Source organism: Rhinopithecus bieti, unplaced genomic scaffold (assembly GCF_001698545.2).
Source record: "Rhinopithecus bieti isolate Rb0 unplaced genomic scaffold, ASM169854v2 scaffold_14454, whole genome shotgun sequence".
Lineage (NCBI taxonomy): Eukaryota > Metazoa > Chordata > Mammalia > Primates > Cercopithecidae > Rhinopithecus > Rhinopithecus bieti.
This window is the reverse complement of record NW_016808228.1, coordinates 264,061-285,674: the sequence shown is the minus strand read 5'-3', so window position 1 is coordinate 285,674 and position 21,614 is coordinate 264,061. Positions and strand designations below refer to the sequence as shown.

Genomic DNA, 21,614 nt, shown 5'->3' with positions numbered 1-21,614 from the left:
CAGGCCTAGGGCCAGCGGCCAGGAGCTGCCTCCCCCAGCCCCCGTCCCGCGGCCCCCAGCCGCCCCCAACCCCGCCCCACGGGCCCGGCGCCATGAGTGAGCTGGAGCAACTGAGACAGGAGGCCGAGCAGCTCCGGAACCAGATCCGGGTGAGGGCCTGGTGCGGTATGGGCCGTTTGTGTGTACACCGCCCAGTGCTCTGGACCGGGCTGGGTGAGGGTGTTGGTGGGGGAAGGGGGAGGGCGGGCCCCTTATTGGCTCAGAGGGAGGGCGGGCCCCTTATTGGCTCAGAATCTGATTTTGTCTTCTCACCCTCTCCTACCCATCCTGTCTTCTCTTGCATCTCTCTGGCTCTACCATTCCTTATAGGATGCCCGAAAAGCATGTGGGGACTCAACACTGACCCAGGTGAGGGCACTCGGTGGTCAGGAGGTGACTGGGGTTGGAGGGGCAAGGATCAGAGGCCAGTGCTCGCTGCAGTCCTGCTACCTGGGCCTCCCTGAGCCCATTCTGTCTCTACCTTCAGATCACAGCTGGGCTGGACCCAGTGGGGAGAATCCAGATGAGGACCCGGAGGACCCTCCGTGGGCACCTGGCAAAGATCTATGCCATGCACTGGGGGACCGACTCAAGGTGTGTGTGTGCGCGGGTTGGCGCTGTGGGCCGAGTTTCTAGCAGGCTGTGGGAGCAGCCTCCGATCTGGCGGGGTGAGTAGGCCACCAGAATACCCAGAGTATGTCTGGAAATAAGGTGACTCCCAGACATGCCCGCCAGACCTGGACAGGCAGGACCATGCTGGTGAGAACTTGTGGGCTGCCGCTGGAGACTGTCTCTCAGGTGGCTCACACCTGTAATCCCACCATGTGGGGAGGCCAGGGCAGGATCACTTGAGCTCAGGAGTTTTGAGACCAGCCTGGGCAACATAGTGAGACCCTGTCTCTACTAAAAATTGAAAAATGAGCCAGGTGTGGTGGTGCCCGCCTTGTAGTCCCAGCTATGTGGGGGAGGCTGAGGTGGGAGGATCACTTGAGCCTAGGAATTCCAGGCTGCAATGAGCTGTGATGGTGCCACTGCACTCCAGCCTGGACAACAGAGACCCTACCTTCTCCCACCCCATGGGAAGGGGGTGTGTCTTGCTTTCACGCCATCCTTCTGCTCTCCCTACACCGTTCCCCACCAGGCTGCTGGTCAGCGCCTCGCAGGATGGGAAGCTCATCATCTGGGACAGCTACACCACCAACAAGGTAGGGTGGCGCGGGGTGTGGGGTGCGGCGGGGTCACAGGGCCCTGACTGCCTCTGACCCTGGCGCTGCCCCTGCTCCACAGGTCCACGCCATCCCGCTGCGCTCCTCCTGGGTCATGACCTGTGCCTATGCGCCCTCAGGGAACTTTGTGGCCTGTGGGGGGTTGGACAACATCTGCTCCATCTACAGCCTCAAGACCCGCGAGGGCAACGTCAGGGTCAGCCGGGAGCTGCCTGGCCACACTGGTGAGGGGCCTGGCCCGGCTAGCACCCTTTTTGGGGTCGGGGGGTGCGCTGCCCTCCGAGTGGAGACCTGGCTGACTAGCTCCTTCCCCAGGGTACCTGTCGTGCTGCCGCTTCCTGGATGACAACCAAATCATCACCAGCTCTGGGGATACCACCTGGTGAGTCTCTGCCAGGGCTGAACAGTCTGGGCGAACCCACACTTCCTGCCTCGGGCCACTGTCCCAGTGCTCAGCAGGCAGCGTGCACTGTAGCCTCTCTCTCCTGGTGGGCACTAAGGGGGTCAGGGAGGGATGCATCTCCTCCCCACCTAAGGCTCTGAGAAGAGCCTCCCTGAACCCTTTCACAGGGTTGGGCTCATGTGGTGGGGTGGGGAGGGCAGGGACTCTGTTCTTTGCCCCGTCTCTTATCTTTTCCTTCTTCCTGTCACCTCTCCAGTGCCCTGTGGGACATTGAGACAGGCCAGCAGACAGTGGGTTTTGCTGGACACAGTGGGGATGTGATGTCCCTGTCCCTGGCCCCCGATGGCCGCACGTTTGTGTCAGGCGCCTGTGATGCCTCTATCAAGCTGTGGGACGTGCGGGATTCCATGTGCCGACAGACCTTCATCGGCCACGAATCCGACATCAACGCGGTGGCTGTGAGTTCTGGGGCGAGCTGGGCCAGGCCCTTTCCACCAGGCTCCCGGCCCTGCCTCTCGCCCTCACCCCATCCCGGTCCTGTGTCCTGCAGTTCTTCCCCAACGGCTATGCCTTCACCACCGGCTCTGATGACGCCACGTGCCGCCTCTTTGACCTGCGGGCCGATCAGGAGCTCCTCATGTACTCCCATGACAACATCATCTGTGGCATCACCTCTGTTGCCTTCTCACGCAGCGGCCGGCTGCTGCTCGCTGGCTACGACGACTTCAACTGCAACATCTGGGATGCCATGAAGGGCGACCGTGCAGGTGAGAGCTGGGGGCCCAGGCTGGGCGGGTGGGGACCTGGAGCCTAGGCCAAATGGGTTCTGACTTTTCCCTTCCTCACAGGGGTCCTCGCTGGCCACGACAACCGTGTGAGCTGCCTTGGGGTCACCGACGATGGCATGGCTGTGGCCACTGGCTCCTGGGACTCCTTCCTCAAGATCTGGAACTAACAGCCCCACCCCCACTGGGCCCAGGCCAGGAGGGGCCCTGTCCACGCCCACACTACAGGCCAGGGCTGAGGGGCTGGGCACACTCCCAGCCCCCTTCCCTGGGCCACGGGGCCTTGGGTCCCTGCCCTCCCACCCAGGTTTGGTTCCTCCCGGGGCCCCCACTGTGGAGATAAAAAGGGGATGGAATGGGGGAAGAGGAGGGGCAGGAGGCCCTCATCCTTCTGCTGCCCTGGGGTTGGGGCCTCACCCCTCTGGAGGGCCAGAGGCAGGAGGTGGAAACCCCAGGGGCTGGCTTTTTTAAAACTGGTTTTATTTTAATTTTTATTATATTTTCAGTTTTTCCATAAAGGAGCCAATTCCAACTCTGTACCTGGTCTCTGCCCTTGCTGTGTCCTCGTTTCTGAACTTTGCTGCCTGAGGGCTGCTGGGGGTGTGGGTGGCGGGGAGGGTATGGGGCCCGCCAGGCAGCTGGGGCTGGGGACGGGGTCTGCACTCTCCCTCAGCCCAAAGCCTTCCATCCAGAGGTTGTTGGATAAGCAGCCCCCCGCCATGATCTCCATCAGGCTGCTGACCAGAGCCAGCCTGACCAGGCGGACCCTGCTCGGAGCTCCTAGTTCCCAACTCTGTGCCGAGCCACTCATCCCCATGGCTCTCCCCAGATAACGAGCAGCGGAGGCGGAACGGGAGAACACACACCAAGTTTTATTGGGAGAAGGGAGTATTTACAGGAGCAGGTAAAGAGGGAAGTCACACAGGGTGGAGAGGGGGCGGGGAGGTTGTGGGTACAAGGCAGACAGGGAACACGGCGACCCCTGCACCCACCCCAACCCCAGGAAGGGCATGGGAGCAGCGAGGGCCCAGGAAGACCGGGGCCGGGGGAAGGACAGCAACAGGGTCTGAGTCCCTGGGCAGGGGGGCTCAGGGGCTTGTAAACATTGACCACTCTCAGAAAGGGATGGGGGTGGGAGAGGGCTCCCCCTATACTTCCTCACAGGGTTAAGGCCTCTCCAGGCTCATGGGCCCCCTAAATCCAAAGTCTCTTTAGCTGGGGAGAAGGGGCAGGAAGAGACAGGAAGAGTGTCCCCCTTCCCCTGCATTGGCTGCGGCAGGGGTGGGGGGGTTACATTCAGTCACAACAGGAGTCTCCCCCACACCTGGCGAGAGGGAAGGGGAGCTGGGGGCCAGCAGCAGCAAACACTCCCCCCGGCCCGTCACCCCTTATTGCTTTAGAGAGAATATTGTCTTTTCAGGGACGCTAACACTGTGGGAACCAGGGAGAAGCAGGTGGGGGCCCCCCACCCCGAGGCCAGCTTGATCCCCCAACACTGACCTAGTTGCCACTTTGGTGCCAAAAAAAAAAAAACCCTAACAACAAAAAACCAAACACCATCTTTCTGGGGCTAGATGGGGAAAGGGGCCACTCCCCACATCCCCAGGGCAGGAGGGAGAAATACATTCATGGAGGGAGGCAGTGGCGGAGCCTTGCCCTAATACTGCACTCTGAGCAATGAGGTCAATGGGAGGAGCTGGATGAGAAACCCAAAAGACAAAACTGTTACAAAACCCAAAATGGGTGGAGACGAACCCAAGTAGGGGACTGGGAATAAGTGGGTGAGCAATAGAAGGGGCAGCCTCCCCTGACCCAGGAGCCGCACGCTTCTCTTCACCGCAACCTTACCCAAAGGTAAAAAGCGCATCATATCAGACCCGGGAGACCTCCTGCTCCTCTCCCATTTGGTCGGCGAAGGGGTCAGGTGCAGAGCTGGGTGGTCCATACCTCCCAAGCTGGCTGCAGCTTGGGGCCCCAGGTGGCAGCCCCTCCACTGCAACCCTAAGCCCAAAGCCACCCACTCCTTGCCTTTGAGGCCCCTCCTCCTGTCCCCTTCACGGGAGAAACAGCTCAGCCTTCTCTCTGCAGCCTTCGGAGCAATCATCCACCCCCGCCGCTCACAGAGGTGAGGCAGGAGCCAGGCAGGGGTGAGGTGGGGGCTTGCGGCCCAAAGAATACATTCACGTGGCAAGGCAGAGAGCTGGGGCTTTCAGGTTCAAACCCAGGGTGTCCCCCAAAATGGCAGCGGTGGGGGATGCCCCTCACCAGGGCCACAGTCAGAGTCCTGCTGCCCCACCCTGCCAGCCAGAGAGGTTGGCACGGCCTGGTCCCTCCCATCTACTCGGCCAGCACAGGATGGCAGCCAGAGAGCTGGGGCAGCTCTTCCAATTTGTGCAACTGTCCCCCAAAGCAGCAAAGCCAAGGGGCTACTTTGGCCCCACCCCGGACACCTCAGCCAGCCCCGGTGAAAGGAGCTGCTCACAGCGGGTCCCGTGGGCGGGGCTCAGACAGGCCTCCTGTGCAAACTGCTGGCCCCAGCCTCCAGTATACCCCTCCAAATGGCGCTTACAGAGGCCGGGGGGGTGGGGGGGGTAAGTGCTGGCCTTGGGGCAGGCAGGACAGGTCCACGGGGCCTGTGTCCCACGCCCAAAATAACGAGCGCTGCCCCAAAATAACAGTGTGTTTTTTCTTTCAGCCTCTTAACCATTTTTTTTTCATTTTTTCATCTTTTTTCTTAAAAAAACAAAAAACAAAAATTCTCTGTGGACCTTCCATCGTCACACCCACTATCCTCACAGCGGGAAGGGGTGTTTAGAGTCTAGTTTTAACAATATTTTGCTTCTCCTAACTTTTCTTCAAAGTCGTTTAAAATTAAAAAAAATAAAATAAAAGAAAACCCCTCCCCAGTCTGTAAAGTGCCTCGTGGTGGGTGAGTTAAGGTGCATCGTGTGTTTGTAACAAGTGCTGGGGACCCCGCCCCTGCCTCCTCCTCTGCTCCCTGCGGGGAGCCTGCAGGCTGGGACCCTCGGTCCATGCCGCCGCAGCCGCCCTGGCCTACAGCCCAGGGGCTGGGGGTCCGGGCTGGTCAGTAGTCATCCACGCTCTCGATCTCACCAGAAGATCCGTGCAGGGAGTACCCTGAAGCCGGGGAGAAGCTGGGTCTGAGCTCTCTCCTGGGCTCCTCCTGCCCTGTGCCAAGGAAGTCCCGCTCCTGCCCCAGCCCAGCTCACCCAGGATGCTGGGGTCTGAGTGCAGCATCAGTGCCCGCCTCTTGGCCTTGCTGCCCTCCCCGGGGCCGAGTTTGGTGCTGTGGTTGGCCTGGAAGGCCGTCTGCAGGGAGGCGCTGCTCAGCCACGCCTCCTAGGGCAACAGAGAGGAGGGTGAAGGTCAAGAAGTGCCAGGCAAGCCCACCCCAGCTACTGGTGCCGGGTGCCTCACCTGCTGCTGCTGCCGCTGTTGGCTGGCTTTCTGCTTGGCCCTCCGCTCCAGGAATTGTTTGGCAAATTCTTTGGCTTCCAGCGTGTCCCCCAGGCAGGAACGGATATAATCGTGGACATCATAGGGGGATTCCACCTCCTTGAGGATCGCTACAGCCATGGGCACTGCAATATGAGCGAGGGCTGTCAGGACCACCTGGCCAGGTCTGGAGCCCCAGGCCCCGCCCACTTCCTGGAAGCCACTCACGCACCGTCCAGGCTGCCTGTGGCGCTCAGTGTGTGCAGCATCTGCTCACACCACTGGGTGAAGCCATCCTGGGGCCTGGGGATGCCCTGCAGCAGCTTCAGCAGCTTCTCTTCTTCCTCCGTCTTTTTGCGAATGGGCCGACCCGATAGGTGGCTGTACGAGTCACTGAAGGGGGTGGGTGAGTCAGGGTTGGAAATCAGCTGGTGGGGGCGGGAGAGTCTGCCACCTTCCCTCCCAGGGCCACCCCAAGCCTCCAGGTGCCACGCCCACCTGAGAGATGGGCTGCTCCGGCTGTTCTTCAGGCCGAGGCTGCGGACCAGGCTCCCGCCGCTCTTGGTGGTGTCCTCCCAGAGCCCCAGGCCGCTGCTGCCGCCCCCACTCTTGTCTGGCCCGCTCCATAGCGGCCCAGCCTCAGACACCCACTGGTTCAGGGGGGCAGTGCCCAGGCCCCCAAGCTGCTATAGATAGCAAAAGATCAGAGTGGCTCAAACAAAGGCACCCCAGAAAAGCAGACGGGGAGGCTTATTTAGGTGACAAAGGGAGAGGGGTGAGGCGAGGGCCACAAGAGCTGTTGCCATCACAGGAGGGGCTGGGGTTTGGGCTGCACAAGTCTGGGCTCAGTGATCCCCCTCCCTGTGCCACCCTGGAAACCGCATGGGGGGGTCCTGGGAGGTTCCTGGCCTGCTCACCACTCGGTGGTTGGGGGCCTGGGCCCGAGCTGGCTCCCGAGGTGGGGGCTGTTTGTGCAGCTGCCGCTCGCCCTCCAGCTGCAACTCCAGGAGTGTCTTCATGGACAGCCCCTGCTTGGCCAGGCCAGCCCAGAGTGGGGGCGGGGAGCTGGGCGCGGGGGGCACGGGGACTGCCTGCTGCTGCTGCTGTAGCAACTTCAGCAACAGCTCCTGCTGCCGCACCTAAGGGGGACACAGTGAGGGGACCTGACGAGGGCTCTCTCCCCAGCCAGCTGAGGCTCGGGAGCACCCACCTGCTTGCGCCGAAACAGCTCTTCCTCCTCTTGCCGCCGCTTCTGCTCCTCCTGCTGCTGCTGGCGGCGCTTCTCCTCCCGGCGCTTGCGTTCCTCTTCTTCCCGCTTCGCCCTGAGCTCCACTTCTCTGCGCTCCTGGAACTGAGACCAGTGGCTGATCAGAGGGGAGAGCTGCAGGGGACAGCTTGGGGCCTGCCTCGGTCCACCCTTTCATTCCCAGGGGCCTCAGCCCCAGGATGCCTACTCACTTTATGTTGTAGCTGGAGTTGTTCTAGAATTGGACCCTGAGTCGAAGAGTTAATTGGTATGTCCCAAAGACTGGCCTCACCACCTGCAGGGGGCAGAGGCAGCTGCAGGTGGGCACTCGGGCCCACTGATCCAGTCCAGCCACAGCAGTGGGCTCCCCAGCCAGAATGGCAACTACGGGTGCAAGGGTGGGGAGCAGACCCCGGACCCCAGTTCACCTGGAGACTGCCTTGGGGGTGGGGGCCAGGCAAGCCACACACCTGACTGTGATGAGGCTGAGGTATGTACGTCCCAGAGGCGGCCCGAATCCGGCACCGACAAGGACCGGCTCATCGTCGGGAGCAGGTTCTGGTCCCCGCCTCTGAGGAGCAAATCGTGGATTCTCAGGACCCCAAATCCATCTCTGGTCTGCCCCCGTTCCCTACCCTGTATCCTGAGGGCTAGCATGCGCCCCGCACCTGGGGGGTTTGAGCGCCTGGAGCTGCTGCAGGAATGCCGTGAGCTGCTGCTGCTGCTGCTGCTGCGGCGGCGGTGGCGTCAGGTCCCCCAGAGCTGCCTTTTCTCGGAGCGCGCATTGTGGGAGCTGGCGGCTGCAAATGGGACAGTGGAGGTGGTGGGCCACAGAGCCAGCGCCGGGCCTTCTCCCAGCCCACCCCAGGCCCCCCATACCTGCTGACCAGCTGAAGAAACTGCTGGTGCTGCAGCTGCTGGTACAAGGCAGCTGCGGCCAGCTCCTGCTGTTTCTTCAGCCGCTCCTGGTCCATGTTTCCCTGCTCGGGTGAGAGTTCGGCCAGTGCCGCAGCACGGAAGAGGGGACTCTGCTGGACTCCTGCCCGCACCCCTTACACCCTGTCCCTCCATGCAGGGGAGAGGCGGCTCACCAGCAGTGGGGGTGGTGAGGGACCTGGGGCAAAGGGCACACGGCCCCACATCTTGATCACCTCGCCTAGCGGCTGGAAGCCCTCATCACAGCCCCGCTTCACCAGCAGCGACATGGAGAAGTAGCCAGCCTGGAACCACTCTGCCATCTCCTGTGTCGTGAAGGGGCCTGGACAGGGAGCAAGGGAGAAGGAGAACCACTGCGGTCACAGGGTAGGCCAGAGACACCCTGAACCAGAACGGCCCTGGGCAGCCCTCCTATCCCACACAGGTACCTTGGATCTCGCCCTGCGGATCCTTGTAGAACCACTTCCGGGCAGCTCCATGGCTGAGTGGGAGGGCAGTGGCGGCTGCAGAGTGGCGCAGGCCCTGGGTCTGCATGGCAGCCGTGAACTGCTCCTCCTCTAAGGAGCTGTCCTGCAGGGAGGCCACCAGCTTCTCCGCCTCCTGGAAGCCCAGGAAGAGAAGAAAGTCTCAGCTGCCAATCTCAGCAACATCAGGATGGGGATAGAGCTTGAGCTGGGGCCGGGGCTGGGGCCAAGCAGGTCAGGTCAGAAGTGTGAAGGGTCCCTCCCACTTTCTCAGGCCCCCACACCTGCTGCAGGTGCTTTAAACCTTCATCATCCTCCAGATCTCCGGGTGGGCCAGCAGGGGAGCCCACCCCGGGACTCAGCTGGATCCCCCGAGTATCATCTGGAAGGCATGAGGACAGGAGGTGGAAGGGAGGGCGGCAAGGAGACAAGATAGCCTCTGCCCACCCTCACTCCAGAACACTGAGCTCTTGCCATGGCTCCTCAATGTGAATGCCCTGTGTGCCCACCCCCACAAGAAGGGACCACTTTCTCTCACAGCCCCAGGGCACCCAGGAGGTAGGTCATCCTCCCTTCCTACCTTCAGCCACTGGGGGCTCTTTCTCTGCAGCTTCGTCCCCATCCCCGTTTGTCCCCCAGAGTGGGCCCAGGGTGGGTAGTGGGGACGGGGAGCTGGACTTCTCTTCCTGCGGAGGCAGTGGGGTCAGCTCCTTCCCACCTAGAAGAGGAAGATAGCCAGAGTTCAGAACCAAGGGCTGGGCCTGCCACGCGAGTGAGCACAAGCCCTTGAGTGTGTGGCTGGACCCTCCCCTGGGCCAAGTCCACCACTTCACTTGGGTCAACTCAACTAATGGTGGAGCGGGAATGTGGTGCCCTGACCCTTGCCTCCATGTGCCAGACGCGGCAGGAACATATCAACACTGCACAACACCACACAACCCCGCAGACTTCACCCCAGGTTCCACAGTTTCTTCAAGGGACTTTCAAAGGTCATTCTGATTATGCCTGATTTCTATCTGGTACACTGCCTTGAAGACATGGCTCTGCTACCCCCTGGTTCCTCCTCACCTCTCAACACTCTTCTTCCACTTCTAAGTAGCCTGATCCACCAAGTGCCCAGCCTGGCAAAGAACCCCCAGGCCCGCTGGGCACCCCACAGGCTCACCCGCCTCAGGCCCTTCTTCCTCTAGCCCTTCGGAAGGCTCCTCCTCCTCCTCCAGCCCTTGGAAGTCCAGCTCCTGCTCCTCAGGAATGGGCTCCTTGGGGCCCTTCTGCATGGGGTGGGGGTGGGGGGCAGAGAACAGCTGGGTGGGTGGGGAGGAAGAGGACCCCAGCAGGGCAGGTTCCCACCCTTGCCTCCTCGCAGATACCTTGAGAGGCAAGAAGGCCCCAGAGGCATCAAAGGTGCCCATTTCTTCATCCTCATCGTCCAGGCACCACTCTGGGAGCCCATCCTTGTCCTCCTCAAAGCCGTCAGGCACTCGGCACCGCCGCAGGTGAGAGCTGCCTCCCCCTCCCCGCCCCTCCTCTTCACCACACCCGCCTCGATCCCCTCGCAAATCAAATTCAAACTTGCGCCTCCGTTCCCCATGTTCCCGCCAGCCAGCAGAGCGGGGACCGCCATCTGCGCAGGAAAAGTCAGGGAGAAGAAGAGTGGGTACCCAAGCGAAGCTGGCGGCCCCCTCTGCTGCAGCTCATGGAGCACCTCCAGGGCTGCTGTCCCAGCCACTCCCACACCAGCCAGCCTCTGCTCCCTCCCAGGGGCTACAGGAGCCCACCCTCTCATGACAGTTCCTGCTCCCCACTGGCCCCACCAATGCTACTGGGCCCCAATCTCACCAGGGCTGGCGGAGCGCCAGCGGTCGCCATCTCGCCGGGGCCCTGCCCCAAGCCTCCAGCTGCCCTCCTCCTCCTCCTCCTGCTCCTCCCGTAAGGAGCGCCAGTTCTCGCTGTCTGAGCGGGCATGCTCCTTCCTTGGGCCAGCCCCTCCCTCCTCAAACCCACATCGTGCTGGGAGATGGAAGAGAGGGGCAGTTATCAGAAAGGCAGCGTGGTACCTGGACCCTCAGGAAACGTGGGGGGCCAGCTCCAGACCCTTCTGCCCCTAGCACCTCCGAAATAAACACCCTCAGACCGGGCCACCCATCTTGATCCTCCCCGCTGCCCCGGCCGCCGCCCTCAGCAACCTCGTACCTCCATCCCGCCTTGCTGACTTCTCAAACCGCCTCTCGCCTCTGCAGGAGGGGAAACGTGTGGGTCAAAAACAGTACAGCCTCCCCACCCACCCTGTGCGACCGCCCCATGCCTTGTCCACTGTGCCCTGAGGCAGTGGAGGGAGGGAGGGCACAGAGGAAACCAGGGCTCAGGAGAACAGGGATCTCTGACAGGGCTTATCTGGTAGGCCTCTGTTACCCTCTAGCAACAGGAACCAGGCCTCCCTCCCTGGCCTGCCCTGCTCTATGCCACACCCCCTCCTGGCCCCACCTGTCATCCCAGCTCTGGCTGCGCTGGATCTCCCGGGGGCTTCGTCCAAAGGCCCCATCGCCTTCTTCGATGCTTCTTTGGTAAAAGCAGCTGTCACCGCGGCCACGGCCTAGATAAGAGGCCAGATGCACACTGAAACCTGCTGCACGTCCTCGAAGTCAGGGGCCCTGATCTGCCCGCCCCCGGGACACGCCATCACCCCTCTACCTCGGCTCCGCGTGCTGCCCCTGCCTCGGGAGGTGCCAGTCAGGGGGGGGCCAGCCCCTTTCCCCATCAGCCTCAGCACAGCCACACTGTTCACTGACAGGGAGAAGTTTCTCTGAGGAGGGAGCCAGGGGCGGGAGTGAGGACCCAGGCACCTGACCACCCCCACCTCCCACCCCACAGCACCCACCCGGCCTATCTCCCCAGCACTGGCCCCTCTCCTCCTGGCCCTACCCACGGCCACCCCTCCCGGGCCCCCGCAGTCTTAGCTCCTGGCCTGGCCCCACCTGTTCCTCCTCAGTCAGCGGCTCCAGGGCCAGGGGTTGCAGTGGCTCGTCCTGCAGCACCGCGGCAAACTCCTTGTCCTGCAGCTCTTCTGGGACCTGGCGGTGGGGTGGGACAGCCAAGACACCACATGCTGCCAGATCCCCTCCATGGGCAGAGGCCACCGCCGCCAACAGCCCTCACCCACGCACTCACCTTGTTCTCCTTGACGTAGAGGGCCAGCATCTCCTCTCGTCCATAGCGGTAATCAGCCAACTTGTATTTGGGCATGGCAGGGGACGGGGGTGGGGAGGCCACGCTGCCGCCCCCAGACAGGGCCCTGAGCCTGGACACGACACAGAGGGAAGAAGACAGAGGTCAGGGCAGCCTGACTGTGCTTTCCCGAATCTCCACGGCAGCCGAGGCACATGTGACTCACCACTCAGGCCCAAAGTTGAGTGTCTCTGCTGCCATCGTGGGGCTGGGCGTGTTTCTGAGAGGCCGGGGGTGGGGAGGAAGGGACCTGGCGTTCACTCTCTAAACACCTGTGGGGGAACGGGGCCATGGAGAACGGCACACGGAGACCTTTCAAGTGCAGGGAGGACACGCCGGGGTACATCCTGGTAGGCATGGCAATGCGCCCCGGACTAGCTGGTGGGTCACCTGGGGTCTAAAAGGACTCACCTAAGCCAGCCACGTGGCCACTCACACCATGAGTTACCCAGAGATGAGTCCAGACGGTGAAAGACCTGGGGGAGGCGAGGAGATGGGAACCTTGAGTCCTTCTGGCCTCTGTGGGGCAACCTCCCTCAGCCCAGGGCTCACCTGGCAGCCTGGCCCAGGAAGCAGGAGGGCAGGGGCTGGTGCTGGAGTGAACGAGGGTCCCCAAGCCACTGGGAATTGGTCTGGCCTCAGTAGAGCCTGGGAGCGACCTTCACATCTGGGAAAGACCCTTAAGGAGAGCAGAGGGGAGGAGGCAGGGTTCAGGACAAGGCTCTGCTAGCAGCCCTGCCCTGCCCTGCATGACGGGAGAGGTCCATTCGCCGGGTGGTATCTCTGGGCATCAGCACCCTCACCACCCTCTTTGGGAGGCTGAGACAGGAGGTGCAGCGCAGAACTCGGAGAGGGAGGCAGCCGAGGCCAGGATGGATGTTCAGGGCAAAGATAAAACAAAAACAAGCAAGCAAGCAAAAACCCACTAGAGCCACAAATAGCTTACAGAGAAAAGGTCAGTTATGGAGAGAAGGATTAGAAATAAATCTAGGAGCAAAATTCTTTCCCTTATGAAAAAAATCACAGTTGGCTGCTCAGAAGCTCAAATCCAGGGGCTTGGTCTGGGGAGAAACCCAGTGAAAAGGAGCAGGAGGTGACTCTAGGGCCACAGACGGGTACATGACGAGGCTCCAGGCAAGCCTGAGCCAAGGCACCTCGGGCTGGTTTCCCCCACAGGAATCACACCCAGACCACCGCCCCCAATCAAGAACGGAGGCTGAAACAACCAAGCCACCAAGGGAACAAGGATCTCAGGATACCGGATGGGAAGCAGCCTCTGGCACCATCAGGTGGAAATAAGGTCAGGGCAATGGAGGCTGGTGGGGGTGCAGCAGCAGCCTGTTCCTCTAAGGGACGATGGAGGGGACTCTCAGGATGAGGCGCATCCCTGGGGCCCCGGGCAGAGGACTCAGGCGGGTAGGCGGGGTCCAGGCGCTGCAGAGCTGTTGTCACTGGCTGAGAGGGAGGCTGGCCCGGCTTGGTGCTGCAGCTCCCATCAACTCCAGGACGCCACAGTCTGGGAAAGAAGAGGAAGGGGGTTCCACCGGGGTGCTAAGAGGGAAAGGCCATCAGCCCCAGCTGAGCCAGCAGCCCACGACAAGCCGAGGCCTGCTCAGAGTCCCAGCACCCCAGGGGGAAACACAGGGCTCAGAGGCAACTCAGGGCCAGGGTGGCCTCCCCTGGGGCCTCTCCCTCCTCAGCCTCGGCTGGATGCTCCAGTGGTGGTGTGCTCCACGCCACGCAAAGCCACCAGCCTGTCACTGACTGCAGGTGGCCTCCTAGAGCAATCTGGGGACCGGATGAGCCTTGAGGACATGACGCTAAGTGAAACAGACCAGCCAAAAAAGGAGAGTTAGACCTTACTTCTCTTTCATGAGGTCTCTAGAGCAGTCACTCACTAAGGGAGGAAGGTAGAAGGGCAGCCACCAGGGGCTGAGGTGACAGGGAACTGTTGCTGAAGGGCCCAGAGCTTCAACTGAGGAGGAGATCCTGGGGCCGCTGGTAGTCAGGGCCAGACACCAATGTGAGTGTACTCAGTGCCACAGAACAACACAGTTAGAGTCAGTTAAAATATCCAAATTTTGTTGTATATTTTACCACAATAATCACTTTTTTAAAAAAGCTTTAGGGAACAAAAGGTATCTGGAGATAACCACCGCATACCTAAGTTTTCCCCACTCCAAGAAAAACACCCCACATTCCTTCAAACCAGCCTCAGGAGAGGCTATTTTGAGCCTCCTCCAGTTCATTCCTTCTAGAAGGCCAGAACCTCATCCTGCAGGCATGAGGGTGGAAGAGGGTAGAACAGAAAAGGAACCCACTTGGCCAGCACAATGGCTTATACCTATAATCCCAACACTGTGGGAGGCTTGAAGAGAGAAGTCCAAGACCAGCCTGAGTAACAGAACAAGACCACAACTCTACAGAAACAATTCTAAACATTTTTTTAAAAATAAAAAGCGGCCAGGCGTGGTGGCTCATGCCTGTAATCCCAGCACTTTGGGAGACCGAGGCAGGAAGATTACCTGAGGTCAGGAGTTTGAGACCAGCCTGGCCAACGTCGCAAAACCGTCTCTACTAAAAACACAAAAATTAGCCGGGCCTGGTGGTAGGTGCCTGTAATCCCGCTACTTGGGAGGCTGAGGCAGGAGAATCGCTTGAACCCAGGAGGCGGAGGTTGCAGTGAGCCGAGATCGCGCCCCTGCCCTCCAGCCTGGGCAACAGAGCAAGACTGTCTCAAAAAAAAAAAAAAAAAAATCTTAAAGTGATGGCCTCACACTGTCCCCTGCCAAGCGCAGCAAGGGCAGCTCTCCTGGGTGCCTCCGGCTAGAGTCCCTCATCCTGGCTGTGTCTTAGCTGCAAGGGGCACACAAAGGGAGAGTGGCTCATGCAGCCTGAGGACAGCACACCAAGACAGGGGAGAGAGCAGGCCCAGAGCAGGAAAAAGCCCATGCCACCTGCCTTCTTGGGAAGAAACCAGGAGACTGAGGTTAACTCTCTAGGCGCCCCCACAGCAGGGTCTGGTGCCGGAAGCTGGTGGTGCCTGGCCCCATCCTTGGACTAAAGGAACTAGTGGCGCAGCTGCAGGCCACCATGGGGCTCCCACCGTCCAACAGGTTCTGGACTGGGGGCCCCTCTGCTCCTCAGGGGGCTCCTGGCCAAGTCTGGAGACATTCTGGGCTGTCACCACTGGGCAGGGGGTACACAGGGCATCCCCACAGCCAAGAGCTATGTGACTCCAGATTCCAAGCACGCCAGTGCTGAGACGCCCTCCTCTGCGCCATGAGCACTGGCAGAGCCCTCGGGGGTCTACTGGGCCAAGGGAAAGGCAAGGGAAGCCAGGTGTGTGCAAAGCTGGGTCACTCTCCTCTCTGAACAGCAGGGATATCATTCCCTAATTACACTGTCCCACGAGGGAAATCTGAAATCCTGCCAGGAGGAAATCTTTGAGAAAAGAATAGTTTTTTTTTTTTTTTTTTTAAAGAAAAACTGCTTAAGTTTGTCTATTGCAAGCTCTCAAAGCCAGGCATCTGATCCCTGTCCAATGAAGACAAGAGCAGGAGGTGGCGGGGGGCATGGGGGACTGCCACCTGCCCGCCTCAGCTTTTCCGGCTGAGCTTTCTCAGCTCAGGGTCTCCTCCTCACAGGCCCCTTCCAGCCTGTCCCCCGCCCTGGCCCTTCCCTCAAGCCTCGCCCTCTCCCCACCCCTTCTCTTTCTCAGGCCTGTCTACCCTCAGTCCCCCAGCATCTGAATCAATGCTTTTGAAAGACTGCCCCCTGCCGGAGACAAGGGGCGAGGACACGCTGGGCCTGGGTGCTCCAGCAGGCGCCAGGGCGCGGGAAGGGAGCCCGCTCTCTGGGGCTCAGAACTCAAGGGAGAAGTAAAAGACGGAGAACAGGCGGTTCCAGTGCACATTCGGCTAAGAACATTATCTCCTCACTCCATCACCCCTAAAATTAGCTCCAACAGGGAGCAGTGTGCCTTGGCACAGAACAGTGCCACTTAAACAGAAGCAGAGTCCCCAATTCCCCAACACTGGAGCGACCGCCCAGCCCCACGCCTGCTGGAGGGGACCTGGGCCTTTCTCAGGATGGAGATTCTTCAAGCGTGGTAGGATGAGGACGCTGAGGCTTAAAGAAGAGATGCAAGCCCGCATTCCTCACGGCTGGTCAGTTATCCCTCCTCTCTCCTCTCTGAGCCATCCCAGCAAATCACACCACCGCTTGGCAACTGCCTACAAGTTAACAGTTTTTAAGCATTTTCACTCTTTACCTCCTGTGCTCCCTTTTGCCCACTTGCCCAGCCTTGGGTTCCAGCCAGGGAAAACAAGGAGGAAGCTGCTCCGACAGTGTGCCCCGACATCCTCGACACTCTATGCAATACTGGAGGTGCGCACGGTGGCAGTAATGACCATCCCAAACTCCCAAGCGTTACTCTGTTGAGTTTGAAGCCATTTCAGATTTGGTAGACTTTCAACCTCCTTCATCTAGCCTCGTCCTCTCATCTTCTCTCCTCTATAGTGGGCTATTTTTTCAATTCCCAAATTCCAATAGCACATGTAAAACTTAGGGCTAACGCATCTGATCACGAACACAAGACTGATGTGTCCAACAGAACAAGCTAGTTCAGAAGTTTAAGCACATGGTCCACTTGACTAACCACCACATGGGACCCTCAGGGCCCCTGGTCCCCAGGCAATGGCAGGGACACCAAGTCCAGGTCTACCCCCAAATCCTTCCCAATGGCACGACAGACCGCTGGGGTACCAAGACCTACAATCTAAGAAAATCAGATTAGAGCTAGCTAGCCTAGTGGAGGGTGGCTAGCCTAGGTCTGCAAAGGGCACAGAAAAGATGGGAAGGAGAAAAAACCCCAAATCCCCCATGTCGACAGCAAAGAAGAGACCCTTACTGGTACCACCGATGGTGTTTCCATGCCAAAGGCCAGGGGTTGGCGGGGTTCTAAATCGAAACTGCTATATGGACTCGAAGGGGCAGTGCAAAGAAGATGGGAAAGCTGACGATCTTCCAGAACAACACTTTGAAAGGCAGGAGGGAAGTAAGGCTTGGGTGACTGGAAAAAAAAAATTCAATCCAACTAACAAGTCTTTATGTAGCATCTCCCAGTTCCTGGCACTAAGATACAACAGACCTTAGAGTCTCACCGGGAAAGCGAGTAATGACTGTGTAACAGAGGAGAGAAACAAGGGGCTCTTAAAAAGTTACTTGGAAAAAAAAATTTTTTTAAAGGCAAAGTGTGAGAGCTGTGGCCAGGGAGCTGCTGCACCGAGGGGCATGAGCTGGGAAGGGCCTGGCCTGGGACGGGGAGGGAAAGCGGCCTCTGCTATGGAAGGTGTTTCCCGCGGTAGGGAAACTGGGAAGGAGACCCCAATGACCCAGAACTAAGATAGCCGGAGCGAAAGGAAACGGAGCTGAGGAGGACTCAGGCGAGGTGCCTGGGTGGAGGGAAAGGCTTCCATGTTGGCCAAAGTCGTGGAAAGCTTGGACTTGGGGAACCGCAAGGCCCAGCTCGTTCCGAGGGGAACCCAAAGGCGCGCTGGGGAGAACTCCGGGGAGCGCGGGGCCCGGACACCTTACGACGCTAGGGTCGGGGGCCCCCAGGCGGCCCACAGCAGGGCTTGGCAGGGGCCCGGGGGCGACCGTTAGGAGCGCGGGGGTGGAAGGCGGCGGGCCGGCCCGGGAGGACGGCGTGCCCTTCAGGGAGTGTCGCCAGGTGCGCGGGGGTCGAGCGGTCGCCCCCCAAGCCGGGCGCCGGCCTCCTGGGGCCTCCCCGAGGCTGGCTGCCTCTGGGGAGGGTCCCGGCGGCGGGGAGGGGGCCGGAGCGGGCGGGAGGGGGCGACGCACCGGGCGGGCGGCGGCGGCGGCGGCCTCGGGGAGAGACGGGGTGAGGGTCCTCGCCCGGCGGCCGCGCGCTGCATCCAGCGCTTCGGCTAGCTCGCGGGCTCGGCGCGGCCGCCGCGGCGTGGGGCGGCCTGCCCCGGGCGGGCTGTTGGGCTGGGGGCCGCGGGGGACGCCGGGCGCTACCGCGGGCGGCGCAAGGTCCGGTCCGGGGCGTGGGCGGCGCGCGGCCGGGCTGGGGCCGTGGACGCGGCGGCGGGGAGGGGACGCTGGGCGCTCCCGCGGCGGCCGCCTCCTCTGGTTGTGCTGAGACACTCGTATCAGGTTTGTAGCAAGATGGCTGCCCGCCTCGCCACCACGTGACGCGGACGCGGGGCCGCGGCCGCCCCTCTCCGCGGCCGCCGCCGCCGCCTCCCTCCGCGGCTCCGGCCCGTGCCGCCTCTCTCTCGTGCGCTCCTCGCGTGCCCCGCGCGCCGCTGTCCGGATGCCAGTCGCCCCGACAGCCCCACCTTCCCGCCTCGGCACGTGACCCGGGCGCCCGGCTGGTCACGTGACGTGGGCCCCCAACTGCGGGCGGGGTCGGCCCCGGAGCGGCCCCTTCTCCCCCACCTCCTCCGACCCTGCGACGCGCGACCCTTGGAACCGAGGCCGCGGCCTCCCTGGCGGTCCAGTTTCCTTCAGGAAGCCCGCCTGGATGACAGGAGACAATAAAATCCAGAACCCTTCATCAGGCGTCCTGGGATGTGTGAAATAAGTGGCTCAGGCAGATGAGTTGACTCTCAAGAGCCTCTTTTATTTTTTTTTCTTATTATTTATTTAATTATTGAGACAGCGTGTGGCTCTGTCGCCCAGGTTGGTGTGCAGTGGCACGATCTCAGCTCACTGAAACCTCCACCTCCCGGGTTCAAGTGATTCTCGTGCCTCGGCCTCCCGAGTAGCTAGGATTACAGGCACACACCACCAGGTTCGGCTAATTTTTTGTATTTTTAGTAGTAAAGGCGTTCGCCATGTTGGCCAGGCTGGTCTAGAACTCCTGACCTCAAGTGATCTGCCTGCCTCGCCCTCCCAAAGTGCTGGGATTACAGGCGTGAGCCACCACGCCTGGCCTCTATATATTTATTTTTTTTGAAGCAGGGTCTCACTCTCAACGAGGCTGCAGTGCACTAACTCGATCTCCGCTTACGGCAGCCTCCAACTGCCGTGTCTCAAGCGATCCTCACATCTCAGCCTCCCGAATTGATGGTATTATAGGTGTGCATCATCGTGACCAGATAACTTTTTTATTCTCTGTAAAGATGGGGGCAGGTGGCGTGTCTCACAACATTGCCCAGGCTGGTCTTGAACTCCTGGCCTCAAGGGATCCTACTGCCACAGGCTCTTGAATAGCTGGGACTACATCCGTGTGCCACCACACCCAACTAATTTTTAAAATTTCTTGTTTCTGTGTTTTGCAAGACAGAGTCTTGCTGTTGCCCAGGCTGGAGTGCAGCAGCGCGATCACAGTTGACTGCATCCTCTGCCTCCTGGGCTCAAGCAATCCTCCTGCCTCAAGCGCCCTGAGTAGCTAGGACTACCGGGCACACCAGTACGCCCAGCTAATTTTTTTTTTTTTTTTTGTAGAGACAGGTTGCCCCCATTTTGCCCAGCCTGGTCTTGAACTCCTGGACCCAAACGATCTTCCTCCCAAAGTCCTGGGATTACAGACATGAGCCACCATGCCTCGCCTCTCAAAAGCCTCTGTTTCTCTTACAGAAGGATGTTAACACTGCTCTGCGCCCCACCCCCGACCCCCAACTCCACACTCTTCAGTGAGTGCTCTAAGAATTAAAGTAAGTGAATGTGAAAGGCTTTGACAAGAGAGAAACTGCTATGCAAATGTGAGGTGACTGAAACCCCTTTGTTTAAAAGAGGACTTTTCAAGAACGACTTGGCTGAACTTTTCAAGGCTTGAAAGTTCCGCGTATGCTTTCACCTTTTTCATTGGAAGTTACTCCAGAATGTATACCTTACTTCCCAGAGCTGTCGCCCAACACAATGTAATCCTCAAAACAAGGAAAAGGTAAGTTCATGACCTGGAATTTGAGTGCCTGGTGTCTTGCCATGATAGAGTGTTGACTTCAGGAACTATTATACCTGGAACAACTTTTGTTTCCCCCACCAAGTACCACTAGGCTTCTCTGCACTTGGAGTTTTCCTGTTTTCCTTTTTTAACTATTTTATTTATTTAAGAGACAGGGTCTTGCTCTGCTACCCAGCCTGGAATGCAGTGGCACAGTCATGGCTCACTGCAGCATCGACCTCCTAGGCTCAAGTGATCCTCCCTCCTCAGCCTCCCTAGTAGCTGGGACTGCAGGGAGTGGCACACCACTATGCCCGGGTATTTATTTATTTAGAGAAAGAGTCTCACTCTGTTGCCCAGGCTGGAGTGCAGTGGCGTGATCTCAGCTCACTGCAACCTCTGACCCCAGGTTCAAGCCATTCTCGTGCCTCAGCCTCCCAAGTAGCTAGGATTACAGGTGTGTGCTACCATGCCTGGGTAATTTTTGTATTTTTAGTAGAGGGGGTTTCATCATGTTGGCCAGGTTGGTCTCAAACTCCTGAACTCAAGTGATCCACCTGCCTCAGCCTCCAAAAGTGCTGGGATTACATGTATGAGCTACTGCGCCTGGTCTGGCTATTTTTCACTTTCAGATTTTTGTACAGACTGAAGTATCACTATGTTGCCCAGGCTCTTCTCGAACTCCTGGGCTCTAGGAGTCCTTCCATCTCGGCCTCCCAAAGTGTTGGGATTATAGGCATGAACCACTGTGCCTGTCCTGCTGTCTGTTTTTATATTTTATTTAATTTTAAATTTTTTTCGAGACAGAGTTTCACTCTGTCGCCCAGGCTGGAGTCCAGTGGCGTGATCTCAGCTCACTGCAACGTCCATCTCCTGGGTTCAAATGATCCTCCCACCTCAGTCTCCTGAATAGCTGAGACTACAGGCGGGCGCCACCACGCCCAGCTAATTTTTGTATTTTTAGTAGAGACAGAGTTTCGCCATTTTGGCTGCCTCGGCCTCCCCAAGTGCTGGGATTACAGGCGTGAGCTGCCACACCCGGCTAATTTTTGTATTTTTAGTAGAGACAAGGTTTCACCATTTTGGCCAGGCTGGTCTTGAATTCCTGGCCTCAAGTGATCCTCCCACCTCGGCCTCCCAAAGTGTTGGGATTACAGGCATGAGCCACCGTGCCCTGCCACCTAGCTTCCTTTCTCAAAGAGGGAGTTCATAGGCTTTAATTTCTGGTGACTTCAGCATCAGTGTTCACACTTTACAGTCGGTGGGGATTACTTGTCCAAAGTCACAAACTGGTGTCCAGGAGATCCAGGGAGACCCCTCTAGTCTTCTACCCTGGTTGTATTAGTCAGTTCTCATGCTGCTAATAAACCTTGTCCTTCCTTGAGCCCAGAAAGACAAGGTTGTGTACTTCAGCCTGGGCAACAAAGTGAGTCCTTGACTCAAAAAGAGAGAAAAGTGAAAAAACAAACAAGGTAGGTGGATCACGAGGTCAGAAGATTAAGACCACCCTGACCAACATGGTGAAACCCCATCTCTACTAAAAATACAAAATTAGCCAGGCGTGGTGGCTCATACCTGTAATCCCAGCTACTAGGGAGGCTGAGGCAGAAGAATCACTTGAACCTGGGAGGCAGAGGTTGCGGTGAGCACAGATTGGGCCATTGCAGTCTGGGCAACAAGAGTGAAACTCCGTCTCAAAAAAAAAAAAAAAAAAAAAAAAATCACTTGGACCTAATGGGTTTTTTTTTTTTCAGGTGCTGCTCTGTAAAATGTCTTGGTCTGTGTTCTAAGCTTGCAAACTTTTTAACTAAACAAAGAGATTTGATTAGAAGGTTAATGGAGATCAAAGAGTAGTCTCACGCAAAACCAAACTGCCAGCCTCTACCTTCTTTTTTTTTTTTTTTTTTTTTTTTTTT

General features: G+C 59.0%; 3 protein-coding genes across 7 annotated transcripts in view; 2 read left to right on the top strand and 1 right to left on the bottom strand.

The window, feature by feature from the left end:
- GNB2 (G protein subunit beta 2) lies at positions 1–2,992 on the top strand. Its single transcript, XM_017886132.1, has 9 exons — positions 1–149; positions 370–408; positions 527–633; positions 1,181–1,244; positions 1,327–1,489; positions 1,581–1,647; positions 1,925–2,126; positions 2,219–2,435; positions 2,517–2,992. Exons 1-9 carry the CDS (start codon positions 93–95, stop codon positions 2,621–2,623), a joined length of 1,023 nt encoding a protein of 340 aa, XP_017741621.1. The 5' UTR covers positions 1–92; the 3' UTR covers positions 2,624–2,992.
- Positions 2,993–3,305: 313 nt separating this feature from the next.
- On the bottom strand, positions 3,306–17,883 carry GIGYF1 (GRB10 interacting GYF protein 1). 5 transcript variants are annotated; one of them, XM_017886130.1, is made up of 28 exons: positions 17,826–17,870; positions 13,040–13,296; positions 12,333–12,459; positions 12,192–12,256; positions 11,947–12,052; positions 11,724–11,853; positions 11,531–11,626; positions 11,247–11,358; positions 11,040–11,148; positions 10,749–10,789; positions 10,395–10,565; positions 9,926–10,179; positions 9,721–9,826; positions 9,136–9,273; positions 8,840–8,937; positions 8,520–8,691; positions 8,247–8,413; positions 8,035–8,135; positions 7,824–7,955; positions 7,626–7,726; positions 7,368–7,450; positions 7,120–7,260; positions 6,827–7,048; positions 6,408–6,595; positions 6,142–6,302; positions 5,892–6,055; positions 5,684–5,813; positions 3,306–5,591 (listed from the first exon to the last, which is right to left on the bottom strand). In XM_017886130.1, exons 5-28 carry the CDS (start codon positions 11,979–11,981, stop codon positions 5,539–5,541), a joined length of 3,105 nt encoding a protein of 1,034 aa, XP_017741619.1. In that variant the 5' UTR covers positions 11,982–12,052; positions 12,192–12,256; positions 12,333–12,459; positions 13,040–13,296; positions 17,826–17,870; the 3' UTR covers positions 3,306–5,538. The 5 variants fall into 5 exon arrangements, with proteins under 5 accessions (XP_017741619.1, XP_017741616.1, XP_017741618.1 ...); XM_017886127.1 differs by having other exon boundaries at positions 9,721–10,179; XM_017886129.1 differs by having other exon boundaries at positions 6,408–6,592; positions 9,721–10,179.
- A 1,508-nt stretch (positions 17,884–19,391) lies between these two features.
- Positions 19,392–21,614, top strand: part of POP7 (POP7 ribonuclease P/MRP subunit) — a 13,014-nt gene continuing 10,791 nt past the window's right edge. Inside the window, exon 1 of the mRNA XM_017886133.1 lies at positions 19,392–19,698. Coding sequence (XP_017741622.1) covers positions 19,637–19,698 — 62 coding nt within the window. The 5' untranslated portion in view covers positions 19,392–19,636. The remainder of the gene's footprint in view (positions 19,699–21,614) is intronic.